General features: G+C 46.5%; 2 protein-coding genes across 6 annotated transcripts in view; both read right to left on the bottom strand.

Moving 5' to 3' along the window:
• LRRK1 (leucine rich repeat kinase 1) overlaps positions 1-3,387 on the bottom strand; it is a 123,085-nt gene extending 119,698 nt beyond the window's left edge. For 4 of the 5 annotated variants that reach the window (XR_003428021.1, XM_027083236.1, XM_027083238.1 and 1 more), the window contains exon 1: positions 2,851-3,124. The gene's annotated coding sequence lies outside the window, so the exon portion shown is untranslated. The other variant, XM_027083237.1, reaches the window with a different exon arrangement.
• A 3,196-nt stretch (positions 3,388-6,583) lies between these two features.
• Positions 6,584-17,462, bottom strand: part of ALDH1A3 (aldehyde dehydrogenase 1 family member A3) — a 36,479-nt gene continuing 25,600 nt past the window's right edge. The window contains exons 10-13 of the mRNA XM_027083234.1: positions 16,166-16,330; positions 14,615-14,772; positions 13,764-13,838; positions 6,584-8,449 (exon numbers count right to left, since the gene is read on the bottom strand). Coding sequence (XP_026939035.1) covers positions 8,377-8,449; positions 13,764-13,838; positions 14,615-14,772; positions 16,166-16,330 — 471 coding nt within the window. The 3' untranslated portion in view covers positions 6,584-8,376. The remainder of the gene's footprint in view (positions 8,450-13,763; positions 13,839-14,614; positions 14,773-16,165; positions 16,331-17,462) is intronic.

Genomic DNA, 17,462 nt, shown 5'->3' with positions numbered 1-17,462 from the left:
AAATCCATGTTTGAAGTTTGGGAGCCTGAAAAGTCCAAGAAGGAGGGAAGGAATGATCAATCTGGACACTATTTAGGAGACAATCAAAGCTTTGTAAATTGCAAAATCTGGAAAATCAACTTGAGAGGGGACAGGGAGAAGTAGCAAAACAGAATCTCCATTTTAAAATAAAGGCTCCAAATCACACAGCAACATTCAGAAACGAAGGCGCACAGTTGTTATCTGCTTTCAAACGCCTCTCGATATCAGCTACAAATTATACCCAACAACACCTAAAAAATCCAAATGCTAGTAGATGTTCCTTCTGAAAACAGAAGTGTCTTACCATATATGTTTTTAAGTTAAAAAAAAAATCTTAAGAATATTTTAGGCCAACCTTCACCCAGCCATTTTGTTCCCCTTTTCATTTTCAGTTTCCTTTTGAAAATCATTTTACCAATGGAGGATTTTGCCACTGGAACAGTTTTTCAGTTATAATTTGTATTTTGGCTTAGACTCTAAGGTAGAAGTTTTAAGATGAAGTAACTCAAGTTTTGCTCAATCTTTGCCCTCTAAAGGATCTTTGCTTCTTCCTGCTTCTTTTGGGTTCCGATCAATGCAACAAATAATGGTTGCAAGTTACATGTTTTCTTTACATTATAGTATATATATCCTAAAGAGGGTTTCAGGAAGTGTCCTGCAATAGTAATTATTTTAATAATTTTTAAAACCTCACCATTGATGGAAAAGAAAAAAAGGAACCTGATATTCCTTCTACAAATGTTTTTATTGGGACCTTTCCATGGGGAGTGAGCTTCATGAGTTCATGAAACTTACAGCTGGTGGGGAGGACACAGTTAAGTAAGTAAACTTCCTGACATGGAAGAAACATCCTGAACCTGCTCAGTTGTCTTTTCAGGAGGCTTGGAAAGGGCTGCCACTGCCAAAGAGCTGGAAGACACTTGCAAATGAAATGTGTTAGAAATGTTCTTGTCATCCAGCTCTTTTTTGAAAAGGCTGGTCGAGCTGGTTGGCGCATGGTCTTTGCACTATTGGCATCCCTTGACCAATATTGGTTTGCCTACAAAACGTGTTTAATGCATTTGTGGACATCAAAATATTACAGAGCTACAAACCGGAGAAATGTGTAGTTCTCAATCCCAGATGAGAACAGAAGCCCTTCATGAGTCTAAAGCCACAAATAAGTTAAGGCTGTCCATTCACCACTCAGTCTCTATACCTGCATGCATTTGGTGCCTCCTGGACAACTCTGGGAGTAAAGATGAAACAGTGAGCAAGGTAGGCACATAGGAAGAGTCTCTGACACCTGGAGTGCCAGTAGAGACTTCCAGGTAAGTTAAAGGAGTAATTAAACAGATAAAGTAGGAACACAGACAGTGGCAACCCAAAGGACATAGAGAGAGGGATGTGAGAGTGAGGCTGGGTTTGGCGAGGGTGGCTGGGTGGGTGTGTGTGTGGGGGGCAATGGCCAGGTGGTCTGAGATGGCAGAGGCCAGATCAATTGGGGGATATGCAGGGAAGGAGTTCTTCTGGATTTCATGCCAAGCACAAGAAGAAGCTATTGAAGGGTTCCAAGCAGAGGACAGACACTCTCTAATTTACCTTTTTTCAAAAAATAAATTACTCTGGCTGCCAAACAGAGAATCGGGGGGTAGGGCACGGGAAGTACTGCAATTGTACAGGAAAGAGAAGCTAGTACCTTGCACTAGGCAGGGTGGTGAGAAAGAAGGGAATGGATCTGGACATATGTGAGAAGTAGACCCAACAGGGCTTGCTAACAACTGAATTCAAGGGACGAGGGAATGGGATGGAAGACAACTCCCACGTTTTTTATCTGAGCATCTGCGTTTACTACGGGCCACTCCCTGAGGTGTGGAAGCCTGGGGGAGGGAGAGGTTTGGCAGATCCCCAAATCTCCTGTAGGGACACATTAGGTGTGAGGTTTGTATGTTTTTAACTTAATTTTTTATTCTTCCAGGACATAAACAAAGATAAGTCAGACCACAAAAGGAGTTGAATGTTAAACATTTTTCAAAATCTTGTATATTCTAGTTGCCCCTTTAATGCCCGAGGAATTTGAATACAATGGGCGTGAGTAGCAAACTCTCAAAACAGTGCATTTGGTGAGAGGCTCGCTAAAAACAAAACTGCACGCTCCTGTTTTTCTACTTCTCTGATCCTTGCAGGGGGATGTGCTTGTGGGAGAAAAACTTCATGGCCTCAGAACGTGAAGGAGCAGGGTGGACCGACCGCAGAGATCCCTCTACTCCGCCGTTACCATCTCCCTCCGACCCCAGCCTTCCGCCACCCCCGACCGCACTCATCTGCGCCCCCGCCTTGGAAGGTCGGCCGCAGAGACCACCAAGGAGATGGCGGGTTTTATCCGGACCCTCGGGCGAGAAGCGTGCACCGGACTTTCCGAAGAGGGCGAAGGCGCTCGGCCGTCTTGCATTGCCAGGCCGTGCCGGCAGACAGCCTCCCGGGCAGTGCCTCTCCGACACCCACACACTCAGACTCACACTCCCGCACACACGCGCGCTCGCACGGCCCGCTCCAACTTGAAGCAAGGGGTTTTCTCCCAAGGCGGAGGAAATGTGTAGACGTCCTGGTGTATTTTCCTTTTGTTGCTTGGTGTCTGCTCCCCCCGCCCCGGTGCCGTCCCGCGAGGCCTCGGGTTCCTCGCCTGGGCCCACACACCCGGCACCCCGCGAGCGCGGCGGGATGCGGCGGGGCCGTGAGCCCGGGATCGCCCCGCGCCCCGGGCCTGGACTGCAGGGCCCAGGGCTCCACGCGGGGTCGCAGCAGGAGGCGGCGGGTCCACGACGGGGCGCGGGCCGGGTCAGCACTTACCTGCGGCGACTGCGGGCAGGGCCGCGGGCGCCTGGGACGCGGGGCTGCGCGCGGACCGGGAGGACAGCGGCGGATCGGGGCCGGGCAGCCCCTCTGCCCTCCGCCCCTGCGCCTCGGGCCGCGCGCTGGGGCCGGGCCGGGCCAGACGCACTTCCTCAATCCTGAGGAGGGCGGGCGGCGGGCGGCGCGAAGAGCGAGCGGGGCGAGGGTCAGCCGCTGAGAGGCCTCCCCACAATGGGCACGAGGAGTCCCTGCGGCCGCCAGCCTCAGTTTCCCTCACCGTAAACCCCGGGTGATCACACTCATTGCTCCCGCCCGGGTGACCACAGGGCCCGCGGGAGACCTTCTAGCGCGAGGTCTCCTCCAAGTTTGGGTACCCTGCTCTCCACGCGGGGCAGGAGCAGCGGTGAGATTGGTTGGTTTTCGGCTCAACCCAGCTTTCCCTGCCCCTCTGTTCCGCTCAGCAGCAAGATTCGCTGATGAACTTCTGACTAGTATATGTCGGTCGTAGATTCTGGCAGTAAATATTAAAAAGACGGGAATTTTCATTTGTGTACACCTCTTTATAGAGCAGACTAGAAATATGTAATTTTAAAGCTTTAATAGTTTGCAAACTATTCCAGTTTGGTGGAAGGTGGAACCCCTTCCACCACATGAATTTACTTTAATTATGGATATATACAAAGATGTCACTGGTGAATCATTTTAAATTGTCTGGGTTTTTTTTGGTGGGTGGTGTGGTAGATAAACATGAGGGAGTGTAGACAATTTATTATGTTTCAACCTAATATAAGTATGTTACCACCATTGAGGCCATTATCCAAACGCAGATCATAAAGATGCACGTCCATGCTTGCAGGCAGGCATCGGATTCGGCTCCACGTGCCCACCGGGGAAAGAGAAACATGCTTGGAAAAAAGCGGATGGTTCTGCACCCTGGCAGGACCCGCACCCCAGGCTCCTCCTATGTAATGTTATGACTGGAACATTCTCAAGGAACAGAGACAAATTGCCACCACTGCTATTTCACAAAAGCCAGGCAGCTGCAGCCCCACCCCCACCCCCACCTCCACCTATGACCTTGCAGACAATCCAGGCAGTGACCACTTGGACAAGCTCCTTGGGCCCCTGTTTGCCGAGGTGGCCACGGGGCAGCTTAGCTTTGCTCCCTAGAGGCTGCCCCTCCAGCTCTCCTAGACCAGACGCCCTTCCAAAAGGGTGGGTGCAGTTTTGCAATCCTGCCCTCACCACTGCGGTTCTAATTCCAGTATGCAAAAGGAGGCAGTATGATTGCTACCGAAAAGTCCCTAATAAATTGCAGGGCGTGGCGTCCACGGTTCTGGGTGAGCCCGGCGATGGCGGTGAGGCTCCCCCTGCAAGGCGCGCGGCTCTGCCATCTAGCGATACCGTGAGGAAGCGCACGCCCAGTGCGCCGACCAGGGAGCTGACATAGCCCACGGGGATGGGGGCAATTCAATTTCCCTCTTATTTTATTTATTTATTTATTTATTTATTTAAACATCTTTATTGGAGTATAGCTGCTTTACAATGATGTGTTAGTTTCTGCTTTATAACAGTGAATCAGCTGTACATATACATATATCCCCATATCTCCTCCCTCTTGCGTCTCCCTCCCACCCTCCCTATCCCACACCTCTAGGTGGTCACAAAGCACCGAGCTGATCCCCCTGTGCTATGCGGCTGCTTTCCACTAGCTATCTATTTTACATTTGGTAGTATATATAAGTCCATGCCACTCTCTCATTTCATCCCAGCTTACCCGTCCCCTCCCCATGTCCTCAAGTCCATTCCTACGTCTACGTCTTTATTCCTGTCCTGCCCCTAGGTTCTTCAGAACCAATTTTTCCCCCTTAGATTCCATATATATGTGTTAGCATACGGTGTTTGTTTTTCTCCTTCTGACTTACTTCACAGTGTATGACAGACTCTAGGTCCATCCACCTCACTACAAATCACTCAATTTTGTTTCTTTTTATGGCTGAGTAATATTCCATTGTATATATGTGCCACATCTTCTTTATCCATTCATCTGTTGATGGACACTTAGGTTGTTTCCATGTCCTGGCTATTGTAAATAGTGCTGCAATGAACATTGTGGTACATGACTTTTTGAATCATGGTTTTCTCAGGGCAATTTCCTTTTTTTTTTTTTTTTTTTTGTATGCGGGCCTCTCACTGCTGTGGCCTCTCCCGTTGTGGAGCACAGGCTCCGGATGTGCAGGCTCAGCGGCCATGGCTCACGGGCCCAGCAGCTCCGCGGCATGTGGGATCTTCCCAGACCGGGGCATGAAACCGTGTCCCCTGCATCAGACTCTCAACCACTGCGCCACCAGGGAAGCCCCAATTTCCCTTTTAAATGAGCTTGGGAATCGGCTTGGAAGTGTCTCCACTGTAGAAAATAGCCAGGACACTTGTCACATGGGTGGCCTGTTTTGAGCTGGTTGTATCCCAGCATTTAACTCTATCCATTGGCATGTGTTACAGGTTTGCATGAGGTGACTGCTACAGGTCAGTTAAGATTTCTTTCTGCTTCTTGACCCCCGCTGACCAGCATCTCATGTTGAATTGGCTCCTCCTAAGGTGGGGTCAGTTGGAAGCTACCTCCCTGACCTGCCCTTTCTGCTTTCTGAAGGTATAGTGATTGACTGACCCCTCAGTTCTTCTAGTCACTTCCCTTCAGCTGGGTATTCTGTTTCCTCAGACATTTCTCCTTGGACACTTAAAAAATGTCCCTAATTATCCACCTTCAAGCTCAAGTCAGCCACATGCTAGGAGCAAGAACATTAAAAGGGCTTGGTCCACCATCAGGAGAAGCTAGGGCATTCCAAAGGGTTCACTTTTAGAGAATGTGCCAACCTACTGTGCCCCACCCCGACAGGCACACAAGGGCAGATGTGTACACACACACATGTACACACACCACAGCCAGTATATGTCCTCAGAATGGTTACCTTCATGGTAAAACTTCATGGTAAACCAAATGAAGGTAATGCCATTTTCCTTGAATTTTCTGCTCACATTTTGATTGGGAAATGGGAGGTTTCTAAATGCATTAAAGCATACACAAGTGCATATATTAAAAGGGATCTGATCCAAGCCTCCCTTAAATTTTCTCTGAAAGGGTGGAGCTTTACCTCTACATGGCCAAAATGATATGGACTCTCAACACGAGAGGCATGGTTGAACTTGGTGGACCTAACCAAGTACAGGAATGTTCTCGATCCAACTTCAGTGTCAGCATATGACTTGGTGATTGAGGCTTACTGGTTTGAAGCCTTAGAAACTTTAGGTAAGTTAAACCCAGACACCGAGATCCTCGTGGAGAAGTGGCAAAAATGGATGTTTGTGCACACAGTTGCAGGATACAGTGTCTTCCCTAAATCCCCGTGCAATCTTCCCCACCATTTCCCACACTCACATCTCTTCATCACTTTATGATAAAAAGGGACTGAGTCAGCTCAGATGACAGCTTCAACTTCACCAACTAAGACGCAGAGCCTCTGATGCCAAGCTTGCTGCCTGGTCCACCCCCAAAACCATAGAAGTGAGTTTCACACTCAAGCTAAGAGTGGGACTTGATGGATTGAGCAAATGTAATTTTGTCCTTAAGTGATTGATACCACTTTATTACAAGCCATTTTGTACCAAAGTTCTAAGAAAAAGGTCAGCCTCAGAATGAAAAGGGGTCTGATCTTTAAATGAAAAAACATAATTTTCTCAAATATCTGATTTTATTTTATAGTTGTTGCATTGTTGAACACAATCTGCAGTTAGGGTCAGAATTCCCAGGCCAGTAGATTTTTTAAACCATACCACAGGAGTAAACCTTAACAGAAGTGAAATCTAATACTATATAGATAAATACAGTATATTACAGAAGGTTAAATACATCACCTCTGTTTACTTACAACTATAAAAAGATACATTATACCAATTATAAATAATGTAGCATTTCATATTAAAGGCATTATTGTACAATGAAAGAATAAGAACCCTCTAATGTATTATTATCAAGGTTAGTGTTTATAGTTACTTGAGAAAAATCCTGAAAATTCAGTGTATGAAGTCAAATCCTGATTTAACAAGTGACTGATAGTCTAAGTGATGTGTTAACTGATTGAGAGAAGGTGAATTGCATAGTGCATATTTCCACCAAGAATGATAACCTCACTTCACCTAAGACTTTCTCTATACATACACTGGTTTTGACACTGACCTCCGTTTTATTACTACCGCCCCAATTTAATTCTCAAACATAACTTAATTCTCAAACATAAGCACCGTTAGAAAAGTACTAGTTAGTAATAGTAAAAGTATCTGAATAACACAATTTCAGTTTGGTTTTGTGTTTTTAAAGCTATATGGGAACACTTTCAGTTTTCCAAGTTAAAACTTGGAATTGCACATCCTTTGGATACACAGAGGAAAAGAAAAATTCACAACCTGTTATTGCTGTGCTCAGGCCACTGTAGTAGCAGACCCAGTTCCTCCATGAAGTCCAGATGTTATTTGTTAATCAATCACTAATTAATATCAAAGTAGGACTTTGAAAAACCAGGGCTGTATTATAACAGCAGTCTTTTCAGTTGTGTACGTCTTACTAAAGTGTTCATACCCCAACTGGAGAAAAGGAAAACTACATAGGCAAGTGGTAGAAATGCATAATTGGGAAAAGCAAATTATGGCTCTAATTTGTAAAATGTGGGACTTAATGATCCTAGGATTTGCTATACTGTTGTAGTGTTAGAGCACTGGGTCTTTAGCAGCGATGGTGACACTAGTGACATTTCCTGCCTAAGAAAGTGCCTTGGTTAAGGTAGACAATGACATAGCATTAGATAAGCTCTTTGGGCTGTTGATTTGGTCACATTCCAAAGGCAGTATTGGTTTTAAGCTGAGTTCCATTGTCAATGTCAACATACAGTCCTTGAAGACCATTCACATCCAAGGCCTTCAGGACCCTTCCATGGTACGTGCTTCCCCAAAGCTCCCCACATCTGATACTCCCAACCTTGTTTTTAACTTTTTTTTAAACTTACTGCTATTCCTTCCCACTGAATGGTAGGAGGGGCTTGTTCTGTGGGCAGGTAACCCTGAGGAACCCGCAGGTACAGAGCCCTGTTTGCAGAACACGCAGGGATTTTTTTTTCCAAATTCTTACTGAAGTCAGAGTCAACAAAGCATTTTTAAGCTACTGCTCGATACTTCAAATACCACTTCCTGTTGACAACACCCTGAGCCTCCTCACTGTCCCCGGGATCTGGTGGAAAGTGGAAAACAGAAATGGCCACTAGTCCCATCCCCAAGCAGGACTACAATTTCACACACAACATTTTGGTCAATAAAACAGGAGTGTGAGAGGAAAATAAAAATCGTTCAAATCCAGTAGATTTAAAGTCTCCAGAAGAAAGCATCCCAGGAAGGTCAGAATGTAGGTTTCTCTTCAGCAAGTTAGATCTGCCACATTCAGCCGTCAGATGTTTGAGGAAGGAGCCTGCCTTTCCTTCAGGGGTCCTTGTCGTCGAGTTTGATGGTGACAGTTTTCACTTCTGTGTATTCAGCCAGCGCATATTCCCCTCTGTGATCACAGAAAAGAGGGAGATATAACATGGGCAGGCACTTCGCCATTCTGTGTGAACCGAGTTCTAATGCTTCACAGGCTAGTACTCTGTTGGGCAGTCTGGAGTCTGTGCAAAGGCCAGAATGTGAGGACTTAATAGAGTCTAAGGACTGTAAGACCATTAGTAAGTTTAAGTACCTGGATATGTAACTGAAGGTTAAATGTCAAGTTTTGTGTGTGTGTGATGCTTCTGAAATATTCAGAAGGACTAAGGGTTTGCCTTCAAAGGATGAAGGGGATTTAAAACAAAGTGGTAAATCCCTGGGTGGAGCTGCTTGAAGAGACAGAAGAGGCAGAGGCCCAAAGCTATTGACCGGGTATGTGGCCAGAGCATCCATGTTGGGCAGGGACATAGAGGACCTGGAGCTGGGGACCAGCTGTAAGAAGAGTGAGGCCAGTATGGAGCAGCATAGCTGCTGAGGCGCGGACGTTAGCAGAGTGGACATGAGGAAGTCCGCAGCCTTTGAGTCCGTGTTTCTGGTATACATCCTTTCCTTAAGTCTTGCAGAGCCCAGTGACCCATCTCAGGCATCATGAGTCATCCTTAGGGCAGATCCCCTTCCCAGAACCGAGAGGTGGCTTTGGATCGATTTAAAAGCCTCTACAAGACTTGCTCTGCCATTATGTAAATAAGAATGTGCACCTGTTTAGGAAAAGAGGTGGCCATGGAGGCTCTGTAGCTAGAAACACTCGAGACAGAATCCCATCTCATCCCTTAGACCAGAGCTTCTCAAAGTGTGGCCCCCAGACCAGCAGCACCAGCCTCACCTCAGAACTTGCTCGAAATGCAGAGACTCAGGTCCCCCAGACCTACTGTGGTAGGCAGAATAATGCCCCCCTCAAGGCGTTCACATCCTATTTCTCTGAACCTTTGAAAATATTAGGTTATATGACAAAGGGGAATTAGGGTTGCAGATGGAATTAAAATTGCTAATTAGCTGACTCATGTCAGATATTTATCCTTCAGAACTGTGAGATAATACATTAATGTTGTTTAAGCCACTAATTTTGTGGTTATTTATTGTAGCAGCAATAGAAAATTAATACTCCTACTGAACCTAGGGGTGGGGCCCAGAAATCTGTGCCTTAACAGCCAGGGGATTCACAAGCCATGGGATTCTGAGGTAGCTCAAGCTGGATAACTACTGGCTTGGATCTATGCAGTTAAGGCAAGTTTTTTTGCCTTCCCTGAGCCTCAATATCATCATCTGTAAAATTGGAATACCATCACCTCCCTATTGTTATAATGATTAGAGTTGATTCAAATAGAGCAAATTTACCTACTATGTGCTAGGTAAAAAGTAAATGGTAGAAAGTAATATTATTATTTTATTGTTAATATGTCATTGAGTTCTTTGGTAGTGTCCTAAAACGAAGTTCAAGAATGATACATGACAATGGGTGAATTATTTTGTAATTTTTTCTAAACATAACAAAATATAAAAGCCATATACAGAATGCTAAATTCAACTTTTGCAGAGCAGAAAACTCCATTAAAAAACCCAAAGGCAAATTATAAACTAGAAAAAAATTACATTTACAACACTGTGTGAGAAACGGAGTGCTGTTTTCCTTAATACACAAAAAGCTCTTACAAACCAATTTAAAAAAACAAATGGAAAAATCAACAAACGACATGAATAGTCAGTTTGCAGAAGAAAAATAAAGATTACCAATAAGTGTTAATAAGGTGCTCAACCCCTTACAATTAAAGGAATGCAAACCAAAAGAGTGGGAGCCCATTTTTCATGTGCTGGATTACCCAATTTTGGGAATTTATTCTGAGAACAATTCCCCACAAGTGCATAAAGATTTATGCGCAAGGAAGAACATCAGCATGGTCTGTAGCAGCAAAACCCCTTGGAAATAACTCAAAAGTCCATCATAGGAAACCACCAATAAAAAGAAGGTTAGGATATCCAAAACCCATTCTTAAGAGCAAAAAGTATTTTCCTCCCAAGTCATTTGAAAACAGAAAAAAAACACATGTTTACATCCATTGTATGTATAGAAAATGTACAATAACCTTTAAAAATGAGCACATCGTATTGTACTGTAAAAATTCAACGCAGTTAATGATTTCTCAACTGCATAAAGAAAGAAAAGCAAACCAAGTGATAAAATCATGCTGAATTAGCACATAACTAGTAAGTCCAATATGAAATCACTCCTGTAAGATTAAGTGCATGAATCACCTCATTCTTTTTATTCCTGCAGTCACTGCCCTAGTTCAAGTTCTTGTCATTCTTATTTGACCCCCTGTGGCCCTTCCTAAATGGTTTCTCACCCAGTTGTGACCGCCTTGGCGCTCACTCATCCATAAGCTCAGCCTTTCTCCCATTGGACCTCACCAGAATGTTGGGGGCATTGGCACTGCTGTTTATAGAGTTCACTACTGTGTGCTCAGAGCCTAGCATGTGCCTGGGGCATCAAAGGTGCTCAGTAAATATATGCCAGTGAACAAATGAACAAGTGAACAAAATGAATAAAATGGATGATGGGACAGTGGTTACCTCTAACAAATGGGATTGAGGTCAGGGGAGGGAGACCTTGACTTCCCACGTGTCTCTACAGTGTGCATTTTTTTTTGTTACTATATTGCAAAGCAAAACAAAGAACTAAGAAAAGTGTCCAGGAGGAAGAGAAATTGCAGGCTTCATCCCAAGACCTGTACAGGGAGAGATCCCAGAGGGGCCGGTGGGTGGGCGGCAGATAGCCAGTCCCACCCAGGCGGCCGGGGATGGGGAAAACCATGGAATCCACCGCATAGTGCTCCAGCATAAAAAAGGGGAACTCACTGCAACGTGAAGACATTAATTAGAGACAACTGAAAACGGAAATTTGTTTTCAAGCCAGCTTCCAGTCTCCTTGTGAATTATGTTAAAGTACTTTATCAAAAGCTTTGGGAAAATATATGCCAAGGGTCGAAAAAACAGACAAAAGTCCCAATTTTGGCTAACCGGCAGGATGACACACGGACTGAGTGCAGCGGATACTCCCCTGCCCTGTTCTGCAGCGGGCAGGCGGTGCCACCGGGGATGGGGAGGGAGATGCAGGTGAGAAAAGCAGTAATAGTGGGTGTGAGTCAGTTGCCTAGAAGTCAGGTGGGCCCCACACACCCTTACTGCATCCAAGGACATCTGCTTTGGGGACTGAAGTTCTTGCTGTGGGAGGAGGCTGTGCCTGGCCTCTGTGAGGAAGGCCTTGTGGGGTTCTGGGTCCCCCAGCTGTCACAACCTGACTGGTTGAAGCAGCAGAGCGAGGAGACAAATGACTCTGTGTACCCTGGCTGGCTTCATCCCAGGTGGCTCACAGAGGTGACCCCTGCTGAGCAAGGCCCTGTGGTGTGGTGGGTTTAAGAGTTCAATCCCAACTCTGTCACTTACTGGTAGTGTGACCTGGGTAAGGCACAGGACCTCTCTGGCATCCCTGAGTTTCCTCATCCAAAAACAGGGGTAGCAGTAGTACCTACCTGCAGTAGACTGAACATGTGTGTCCCCCTGAAATTCAAATGTTGAAGCCCTAATCCTTAATGTGAAGAAATTAGGAGGTGAGGCCTCTAGGAGGTGATTAGGTCAAGAGGGTGGAGCCCTCAAGAATGAGATTAGTGTCCTTATAAAGGAGACCCCAGAGAACACTTTCTTCGGGACACAGAGAGAACACGGCTGCCTGTGAACCAGGAAGAGGGTCCTCAACAGACACCTGGATATTGAGCCTCCAGAAGTGGAGAAATAAATGTTTGTTGTTTAAGCCACCCAGTCTACTGTATTCTGTCCCAGCAGCCTGAATGGACTCAGATTATCCCAGGGACTGTTGTAAGGACGGCATGCCTTAACATGTGCAAGGCTCTCAGATAGAGGTCGGCAGAGTCTGTGCTCAGCAAATGTCAGCTGTGGCCAGTGCTATTGGTGGGCCCTAGAGGTGATGCAGGTAATCCCAGCCCAGGTCTCATGTCCCTGATGGACAGGTGAGTGTGAAGAGGTAATGAACAGAGGCTCACAGAACACAACACAAACAAGCCATTCAACAGAGGGAACAAGGTTTCTGTAAAGGGTCTTCATGGCCAAGAATTTACTGAGGCTCTGGAAGGTCAAACCAATTTTAGGAATTAGGGGGACACAAATGGACACACTCTACTCAGATGTTCAGATAGCTCTGCTGTATTGCCACGAGTCAGGATGAATGAGAAAGAAGGACTGAGAAGGGGGAAGGGCCCCCAATTCCCTGGAGACTGGTCAAGAGCATTTGCTCAGGGATGGAAGCCAGCCCCGTTCATTCCTTCATACATCTTGATTAAGAATCTGGAAGGGTAGCTGCCCAAAGGCCCCACTAAGGCCCAAGCCAAGGGGAAGCATTTGAGTGCTCCTACTGGAAGATGTACAAATAAGTACGAAGTGATGCATCTGTATATAAATAATACAAACTGTTTAAATAAGAGGAAGAGCTCAGAGTCCTTTGAGATGTTCCAGGAATGACCCTGTGTGTTGTCACAGATGGTTTCCCTGGGAAGATTGATCCTACAAGCTATTTGTCCACAAAGGCTAATAAAACCCCAACGACCACCAAGAAAGATGTGGGAGAGAAGGCAGCATCTGGCTGGAAACCACAGCGTGCCCACCCCCAGAACACTCCATCCAGCTCTAGGCCTGGGCCTTTTATCTTGGGCCAGACACAGAAGATCCATCCATTAGTCTAGGTCTATGGAGCACAATCTCCCAAAGGGCAAGACAGAAGGGCACCATGAAGGAGTGTGCGGTGGGTTTGACAGAGGCTCGGAGGTCCAGCATGTTGCAGTATCCCTCTGAAAAGGTACTGAGGAGGAGCCAGAGTCACCCACGCTCTGTCCCTGGGAACTTACTTATGGGCAGAAGGGCCACAGCCTGACCTGGGAGACAGCCCATCCTCCCTGCCGAGGGCCAGGGTTTGAGTGAGTAATGACATCCTGCGTCTGGTGGAAAGTGCACTTCCCAGCTCTGCCCTGTCCTGCAGTGAGCCTAGGTCAAGTACCTACTGAACATCTCCACATGGGATGGGTGCTGGGGAGGACACATATGCTGAGGCTGGGGGTCGGTCCTGGGGTGGCGTGAGGATAAGGGTAGGGAAGGGCAGGAAGGGGAGAGAAGATGGGGGACACGGCCCAGCCCAGGGGGAAAGCACAGCACAGGGGAGAGCTCAGTGGACTGGAGGGTGGGCCACCATTCACCATACACTGCGGACCTAGTGTATCTTTTATCGGCCCTGCTGACAGGCATGGAGTGACAGAAACACTTACAGTTCTCTGCCATTCCCCGACATTTTAAAGCCACCAAATGGAGCCTGTGCGTAGATGGCATTGTAGCAGTTGATCCTGGAGAGAGAATAAAGAGAAGTTCAGGGTCACCAGGAGAGGACCCAGCTGGACCTCAGGTGTTGCAGCTACTAGGCACTTGGTGTAGAGCGTCACCTAAAGGAGACTTTTTGTCAAGGTTTTAATCATGAAAACAGTGTTTTTGATCTCTGCCTTCTTGCTCTTACCACCAGAAACTAAAATTTGAATATTCTGAAGTATAAAGCTTCTCACTGGGATAGGAAGGGAATGACAAAGGGAGAAAAAGGGAGAGGAAAATTATGGCGAAGGGAATAAGAATTAGCTCTGAAATGAGACAGGCCTGACCTCAAAGTTCTCCTGCTTCTTGGCCTCCAATTCATATTTATCTTCTAATATTATCTTTAAAATGGGGATAGTGTAATCAGCAGAATTATTGGTGAAACAGGAACTTTCATCCATACTTTGCACAAGAGCATGTGCTGCTCTTAGAATTAGAATAAAAAATAAGGGGTGGCCCAACACGGCGGTCAAGAGCATGGGCATCAGAGCTGGACAGTTGGTCCTGAGCTCTGCTCTGCCACATACTAGCTGTGTGACCCTGGGCAAGTCACACAGTCTCTCTGTCTCTTGATTTCCTCATCTGTGAAATGGGGGCGATAACAGTGCCCCTCTCAGAAGGTGGTCATGAGGATGGAGCAAAGTGCTTAGACAGTGCTTGGCACATAATATAAAACTAAAAGCTCTTTGTTAACAGAAGGGTAAGGAAGCCAGCTGGCCGGCAGCTCAGGGGGGCCGAGCACTCATGCTCTACTCACCAGACAGTTCCAGACTCTAATGCGGAAGCCAGCTTCAGTGCTTTGTCGAGGTTTTTTGTGAACACAGCTGCTGTTAGTCCGTATTCAAGGCTATTTGCTCTTTTTATCACTTCTTCGATATTTTTGAACTTCAGTATTGGCTGCACCGGTCCAAAAATCTATGATTAATTGGAAGAATGGCAGTGAGAACCTGCTGGAATGAAGCATGTATGCCCTGAGCAGGCACTTCCTTCGTTTATGCTTTTTTCAAACACCCACAGTGCTCACACGCATGAAGAGGATAACTGAAGGAGAGAGTCCAAACATCTTTTTAGCTGTGTGATGGTTGAAATCCCAAGGGAAAGACTGAATTAAACAAAAATAAAAAATAACAACCAAAATAATACGTTGGGTCGAAGCTCTCTCAATGTGGTCAGGGCTTCTAGAAGCCCCAGCTTCAAGCTTTGGAGGAGCCCCTGCATGCTGGGATGCACTGAAGACAAAACCTTGGAAGTCATTCTTGGAAAGTTATCGTGAAGGGTGTTTGCAGGCACAGACTGCAGGCCCTGGTCTCTTGGTGCTGCATTTTCTATCAATGAAGATGACCTAAAATGTTTCCCTAATAACTCCCAGGGGAGGGAATGAGGCAGTGTTCCTCACCATCTACAACATCGCAAAGGAAAGGAAAGAGCTACAGGCTGAACATTTAAAGGTGATTTTGAAAGGAGCTTGTAACTGATTCAATGTTCAGCACCATAGCCCAGCAGGACAGGGTCAGCCTGCTGAAATACCTGCCCTGGTTCCCACAGAGCTTGTCATAGAGAGGTTTAAAGAGCTGAGTCTCATGCCATCAGGGTACAGTTAGTAACGCATAAAAATCTCAAGGAGAAAGTGTATAAAAGGCTCGAACCGGGAAGACTTAGGCAATGATTCACTCTTTCATGTGCCCCAAAAGGCCACATTCCGGGGTCCAAGCACCTGGGACTCAGGTGGGAACCAGTTGTTACTAGCTTAACAGTGGCACTGAAAGACACAGTTAGAATTACACTCTTATTGGGGGTCATCTTAATTTCCACCATTTCTAAGGATGCCCATGATGGAAAACTTCAAAGAGACTTCTAGCCAGGACATGTTTTTGGAATGAACACTTGTCATTTAAGTTCGGTCTGGGGGAACTGAAGGCAGCTTTGGGCCCTGAATCCATGGCTCAATTCCTGACAAAATGCACAGGTTGCAATGGCCCTCCACCCTAGGCTAACCTGAGGACATGTTAGAAGACAGAAGAGGGATTGTTGTTCCCCGGAGACAATGAGCAATGGGTGGAACTGGGGGCTAGGACAAACTCTACACAGGGCTCAGGGGTCCCAGGAGCAGGACGGCTTCCCAAAGGACCCCTAAGGAGAGGGGAAAGGCCACAGGAAAAAGGAAAACAGTCCCTTCACAAAGATTTCTGGGATCCCTGGGCCCTGGAGAAGACTCAGGTTTGAAAGGCCCAGCCCCCTTCCCCACCCCCCTGGGCCCCAGCTCAGCACAGGGCCCCACAGGACATGGTTTTTCCTGCAGCCCCAGTACCTCCTCTTTGGCGATCCGCATGGTGTCGGTAACTTCTGAGAAGACAGTGGGTTTGATGAAGAGCCCCCTGTCTTCCATGGCCGAGCCCCCATATTCCAGCTTGGCTCCCTCCTTCTTTCCACTCTCAATCAGATCGAGGATTTTGTTGAACTGCTTCTGGTCAATCTGTAAAACAGTGAGAGGTAAGCCCGGCTTCCTTCTGGGAGGTGACTACCAACTTATGTGTCCAACGGCCTCCTATGTGATCACTGTCCTACCCATCATGTTTTGGCCAAGAAAAAATTGATGTACCAGATGTTCCCTGTATGCAAATATTCCTCCGATGCACAAATCTGGGCTCTTTGGAGCAGGGGAGAGATGGGCTTTTCTCATCTTCTCCAGGTGTAGGTTTATTCATACACCCTCCATGCTGTTAAGCAAATCTGTGGGTGAAACAAGATCTGAAGTAGTCAAATTCTTTGTTCTAACTCTTCCGTCCTTCTAGGGTTGCCAGATTTAGCAAATAAAACCACAGGATGCCCAATTAAATTTGAATTCCTAAAAAGCAATGAATGATTTTTAAAGTATAAGCATATCCCAAACAATACTTGGGAAACACTTACACTAAAAATGTATTCACTGTTTATTTGAACTGGGTGCCATGTATTCTAACTGGCCACCCTGCACCCTGCTCCTAGGGCACCAACAGTTATTGGAATTCTCCATCCAGAGTGCAGAGAAGTGAGAAGTAAATCTGACCACCTTACTCATCACCCCTGGACACAGAGTAGAGGCTCAAGGTGAGGTAGAGGGGCTGCTCCTGGTTGATGGGGAGCCAGCTCATCAGAAGGGCTCCATCTTCTGTCACCTTGTTTAGGGGTCTCCTGGGCTGGGGTGTACCCTGTACCACCAGCCTAACACCCAGCTTGTGGATGTTGTATTCGACCGGCTGGCAAAGGGCACCTCTCTGGGAGACTCAAGGGGGGAAGTGCTCTTCCCACCAAAAATGATCCCTCTTCCCAAATCCGTGGGAACCCTGTTCTTGACCCTGACCCTGTTGCAAATCCCCTCCCTCTGGCTGGGAGAGACAGAGCTTTGTTAGATAGGTTTGCTATAGCTGTGACTTTCAGATAAAAAAGTGGTTTAATTTAAGCAAATTTGAATAAAAAAATAAGCAAACCCAATGGTGCATTTGGATGACTGTCTGTCCCTGAGGAGTAGGCTGGCTTTCTTGGAAGGGTGGGCACAAACCATGCAAGCCCCTTGACCAGTCATCTTATGAAACGTGGACCCAGTGTTAAAACACCAAGTTGGATCC

The sequence above is a fragment of the Aethalodelphis obliquidens genome, unplaced genomic scaffold, assembly GCF_003676395.1.
Source record: "Aethalodelphis obliquidens isolate GAN/ISIS:26980383/991018 unplaced genomic scaffold, ASM367639v1 scaffold49, whole genome shotgun sequence".
Classification (NCBI taxonomy): Eukaryota; Metazoa; Chordata; class Mammalia; order Artiodactyla; family Delphinidae; genus Aethalodelphis; species Aethalodelphis obliquidens.
This window is presented reverse-complemented; position numbering and strand designations above follow the sequence as displayed.